Source organism: Lipotes vexillifer, unplaced genomic scaffold (assembly GCF_000442215.2).
Source record: "Lipotes vexillifer unplaced genomic scaffold, Lipotes_vexillifer_v1.1 scaffold466, whole genome shotgun sequence".
NCBI lineage: Eukaryota > Metazoa > Chordata > Mammalia > Artiodactyla > Lipotidae > Lipotes > Lipotes vexillifer.
The window spans coordinates 1,844,471-1,850,470 of record NW_006796103.1 but is presented as its reverse complement, the minus strand read 5'-3'; the positions used below and the strand labels follow the sequence as shown (position 1 = coordinate 1,850,470).

At 37.0% G+C, this 6,000-nt stretch overlaps 1 protein-coding gene across 1 annotated transcript in view; it reads right to left on the bottom strand.

Moving 5' to 3' along the window:
- Positions 1-6,000, bottom strand: part of IARS1 (isoleucyl-tRNA synthetase 1) — an 82,057-nt gene that overhangs the window by 54,094 nt on the left and 21,963 nt on the right. Inside the window, exons 8-9 of the mRNA XM_007468179.1 lie at positions 872-959; positions 550-610 (exon numbers count right to left, since the gene is read on the bottom strand). Of these exons, the coding sequence (XP_007468241.1) occupies positions 550-610; positions 872-959 (149 nt within the window). The remainder of the gene's footprint in view (positions 1-549; positions 611-871; positions 960-6,000) is intronic.

Below are 6,000 nucleotides of genomic sequence, written 5' to 3'. Positions count from 1 at the left end.
TCCTGCTGACTTTCTTCTTTTGTTGTTGTTGGTGGGGTTTACAGCTACAGCTGTGGATTCTGTTGCCAGAAAATGGAAAACCACATAAAATAGCTTTGTGACTCTTATAAGAACTAAGTTACTAAATGTCTGAGCTTAAAGCACCCACCTCATCAATTCCTGGAGATGAACTCTGTTTACTTTTACACACACAGTTTTGTAAAAGCACTATCTTAAATTTGTAAAAACTCAAAAAACAAAAAACACCTCAACGACTTTCCTGGGTGATGTGTAGACTATAAACAATACAAATATACACACATTAAATCTTATCAATGTAACTGATTCCTTATGTAATTTGAGAAAAGTATTTAAAAATTCCTATAGGATTTTAATTATTAAAGCAATAAGGCAATACAAACAGAATTTAATTTTTGTAATACTAAAACAGATTTTTGGATTTAGGCACACTTGTACGAACAATATAACAATAAGACAATATAAATACCACTCCAGTTATCAAATACTTGGGTTGTGGACAGCTCCTGTGGTAGAAGTCTCTAAGCTCACCTTTATAAAATAGTCAAACAGGGGTCTGTATTTCTTGCCTTTGAGATAGGCACCAGGCAATCTAGAAAAAAGAGAAAGGCAAACTCACAATTAAAATTATCAAAGAAATGAGGCTACAGCCACATCAAGTTACCATTCCCCTCTGGTTTCCTTGTTCCTAAATCATTAGTGCTGGAACGTGTGACCTGAATGTACTTGGTATTAGTACTGAAAACTAGCATAATATAGCTTTTGGGCAATAAAGTATCTCATTTTTTAAAGCTAAAGACACACATGCACGTGCACACACACACACGTACAAATCAATGATTTGTATATTCACCTTTCAAGGATCTCATAGTCACTCTCCAATTTATAGAGGGCTGATAATCTGGCTTCCATTAAAATGTATAATTTTCCTCTGACAGCATCTATGAGAGCAAGGGAAAAAGTGGACTTCAATGATATTCAGGCTTTGGCTTACGCTAAAGACACGCATCCGCCTATTTTTCCCTCCAGGGGCTCCTATATCACCTGCATCCAATGTGCTCAGCACTGACAGAGGAACACCACAAAGAACGCTAGGGCACACATGCTTTCCAAATACGAAAAAGACAAAAACATCAAATGCTGTTAAGGCAACTCATCAGTTGTAGTTAACTGCACCTCTATTCATTTTAAGTAAATTAATCTTTTCTCCTACCAAAAGTAATATATATGAGTGCTTAAAATCCGTAACATTAGCAAACCAAGAAGAGATCACAAAGTAAAAGTTTCCCATAATCTCATACTCCCCACCCCACCCCGCCCCCACCTCGACACTATCGTTTCAGTGTCTATTCCTCCAGGTGTTTTTCTATGTATATATCAACATACATATTATGTAAACATGTAACTTAATAATTATGGGATATAACTCAATACAGTTTTGTAATTTGTTTTCACATAATACATTGTGAACATTTTCTCATACGTTAGCACATATAGATTTTCTCATTCTTTTAAATAGCTTCTATAGTATTCCATCTTATGGAGGTACAAGTTATTTTTAACATATCAATTAATGCTAGACAATTAAACTGTTTTCAAATTGCTACTGCCATGAACACTGGGATAACGAATATCCTTATACATGCCTTTGTACCCATACTGGAAACATTTCTGGAGGATACTATCCTAGGAAGAGAAAAGCTGAAACAAATGCATAAACATTTAAAATTTAATAGATACTGACAAATTGCCTTATAAAAATTTAGGCTAATTTAAACACCCACATGTAAAGTATGACATACCCAAGATATACTAAAGCTATACCTAAGAATATACTAAGGCTGTAAGAAAAATTAGTATCTATGGATCATTGTGAAGGCCTTTGCAATTCACTTAAAAACTACCACAAATAATGTTGCCACCCACCAGTTCTGACCTCACAGGAACTCCATTATAAGTGGAGTCTATATTTTCTGAATAAAACACAGAACACATGGTACACAAGAACACAAGAAGTAAAAGAGTTGTATGCAGGCAGATAAATGACATGATTGAAATCTCAGCCAGATGGCCTTTATGGCTGTCAGGCTTACTACGGAATGGCCATGACCCACAGGCAAGCCAGGAAACTTATAACAGACAGAAATGCACTTGCAGGGAGAAGCAGCAGTAGACCCAGAGCCAGGCTCTATGTGGAAACAGCTCCTTCCCAGTTGATATTGCTAGAAACCAACTCTTGGTCTTAGCTACTCCTAAGGCACAGCTAAACAATGATAAAAATATCTGACGCCCAACACTTTCCCATTCCTTTCTCAATATTCTTCCCTTGATAGCACAAGCTATTGTGAATCAAGTTAACTGTCTTGTAAGACAGATTCTTTTTCTGGCTATGAGTTTTTCTTTTTTTCCCTGACTTCCCCCTGCTCCCCATAAACTATAGAAACCTGAAGGTACCAACCTTCTTTTTTCATATAAATCTCTATGGAAAGGGCCTCTTCAAGACACAAAGTTCTCAAGTTCTGGTACCAATTCTATGATACTATGATATATAGTAAGAAATATATATTTGATCTTAATCCCTGTTCTGGCAGAGCTCTGAAAACCCTTGGAATTTCCTAAGTGATGGGAACCAAAGGTGTCTTTTGTTACGTTAATGGAGTGGCTTTTGTAAAACCCCTAGGTAACCTAAGGGTGGTGAACCAAGCACGTGGCTACAGGGTTGGAAATTTCATACTCCACCTCCAGCCCCCTCTGGGGAGGAGAGAGGGGTCAGAGATTGAGTTCAGTCACCAATGGCCAATGATTTAATCAATTGTGCCCATGTAACAAAGCCTCCATAAAAACCCAAAAGGATGGGGTTTGGAGAGTTTCCAGGTTAGTGAACGCATCCACATGCTATGAGAGTAGCCCACCCCAGTTCTGGGGAGAGAAGTTCCTGTGCTTGCGACCCTTCCAGATCTCACCCTATGCACTTCTTCATCTGGCTGTTCATGTGTATCCATTACAATCTCCTTTTATAATAAACCAGTAATCTAGTAAGTACAATGTTTCTGAGTTCTGTGAGTTGCTCTTCGGACCCAAGGAGGAAGTCATGGGTTGGTGAGAAGCCCAGGTGACAACTGGAACTTGTGACTGACATCTGAAAGTGGGGGAGGGGGTTGCAGTGGCAGGGGGCAGTCTTGTAGGACTAAGCTCTTGACCTGTGATATCTGACTCAAGCTCCAGATAGCTAGTGCTTGAATTGATTTAATTGCTTGGCGGTGTTGAGAAAACACATACTGGAGATTCCTAATAGCAATGATATGCCACCCCCTTTGAATCTCAGGTTCTTCATCTGTAATAGGCGCATGATGTATAAAAGTATTATAATCTGAAAAGTATATGAAATTTTTACTTTTTATATCCCTGTACAATGTTATTTTTTGTGTTAATTTTAATGTTTTGTGTTAATTTTTCAATCAGAAATGAAAATGCTCTTAGAGGTTATTTTTCTGATTAAATCTAATACTTTTTCAAAAACTCCTATTTTTACTTCAAAAAGAAATGTAGGACTTCCCTGGTGGTGCAGTGGTTAAGAATTCACCTGCCAATGCAGGGCACACAAGCCCTGGTCCAGGAAGATGCCACCTGCCACGAAGCAACTAAGTCTGTGCGCCACAACTACTGAGCCTGCGCTCTAGAGCCCACGAGCCACGACTACTGAGCCCGTGTGCCACAACTACTGAAGCCTGCATGCCTAGAGCCTGTGCTCTGAAACATGAGAAGCCACCGCAATGAGAAGCCCACACACTGCAATGAAGAGTAGCCCTGGCTCACCACGACTACAGAAAGCCCGCACGCAGCAACGAAAACCCAATAAAGCCGAAAATAAATAAATAAATAAATTTAAAAAAGAAAATGTAATTTTTTTTCTTTTTAACCATTGCATCAAATAGGATAAAATGCCTAGGAATAAACCTACCTAAGGAGGCAAAAGACCTGTACTCAGAAAACTATAAGACGCTCGTGAAAGAAATAAAGGTGACACAGATGGAAAGATACACCACATTCTGGGAGTGGAAGAATCAATATGGTCAAAATGACTATACTACCCAAGGCAATCTACAGATTCAGTGCAATCCCTATCAAATTGCTAGTGGCATTTTTTGCAGATCTAGAAAAAAAAAATCTTAAAATTTGTGTGGAAACACAAAAGATCTCGAATAGCCAAAGCAATCTTGAGAAACAAAAATGGAGCTGGAGGAATCAGGCTCCCTGACTTCAGACTATACTTCAAAGATACAGTAATCAAGACAATATGTTACTGGCATAAAAACAGACATATAGATCAATGGAACAGGATAGAAAGCCCAGACATAAATCCACTCACCTATGGTCAATTAATCTATGACAAAGGAGGCAAGAATATACAATGGAGAAAAGACAGTACCTTCCTAAGTGGTGCTGGGAAAACTGGACAGCTATGTGTAAAAAAATGAAATTAGAACACTCCTTAACACCATACAGAAAAAAAAAACCCAAAATGGATTAAAAACCTAAATGTAAGGCCAGATACTATAAAACTCTTAGAGGAAAACACAGGCAGAACACTCTTTGACATAAATCACAGCAATACCTGGATCTACTTCCCAGAGTAATAAATATAAAAACAAAAACAAACAAATGGGACCTAATTAAACTTAAAAGCTTTTGCACAGCAAAGGAAACCACAAACAAAAGGAAAAGACAACTCACAGAATGCGAGAAAATATTTACAAATGAAGAGGCTGCCAGGAGATTAATCTCCAAAATATAAAAAATAGTTCATGCAGCTCTACATAAAAAAAACCCAAACAATGGAATATTATTCAGACATAAAAAAGAATGAAACAATGCCATTTGCAGCAACATGGATGGATCTACAGATTATCATACTAAGTGAAGTAAGTTAGAGAAAGACAAATATCATATGGTTATCACTTATATGTGGAATCTAAAAAATGATACAAATGAACTTATTTACAAAACAGAAAAAGACTCAGACTTAGAAAACAAACTTATGGTTACCAAAGAGGAAGGTTGGGGGGAGGGATAAATTAGGAGATTGGGATTCATATATACATACTATTATATATAAAATAATCAACAAGGACCTACTGTATAGCACAGGGAACTCTAGTCAATACTCCATAATAACCTATATGGGAAAAGAATCTGAAGAAGAATAGATATGTGTATATAAAACTGAATCACTTTGCTGTACACCTGAAACTAATACAATATTGTAAATCAACTATAGTCTAATATAAAATAAAAATTAAATAAAAAACTAAAAAAACAAAAAAAGTACTATTTACTTCTACACTGGACCAAGAAGGAAATTCTGGGTAAAAAAATAGTCCTTTTCCTAGGCCAAGGGAAATAAGTAGATAAACTAGTTGCTTGGACATGTACAAGAGGGGAGTAGGAATCAATAAACTAAGACGTGTTCCACATGTTTTCTTATATGTTTTCCTCTAAACTCCTGAAAATATACTCTTGACCTTCACTCTGTCCACTTCTTACGGCTTCCGTTCTGGATCCCTTGCCTCAAGCCTTGGAATTCACCAACATGAAACAGGCAGAGTTATCCTTTCAGGAGGCCCAAACAGTTGGATTATTTCCAGCTTTAGAAGTACACTGGAAGCTAACTGGCTTTGCTGTGCTGTTTGAAACTCATTATCAGATTTCTCCCTCCAAAACATATCCTGCTACATCATACCATACCTATGTATTCACTACTAGAAAATTATTTAGTAGAGGTTTTTCTGGGTTTCTAAGAAATTTTATTAAAAGGCAAATTTCCCCAGGGTTATTAGCACATATGAGTGATTATGACATACCTAAGAACAGATTCCCAAACAATAAATCATAAGACATGTGACCAGAGAGTTCATGCTACCTCCCAGCCCCAACGGCTTTACTGATTCTAATAAATACATTTATTTTTTGTATAATTTGTAA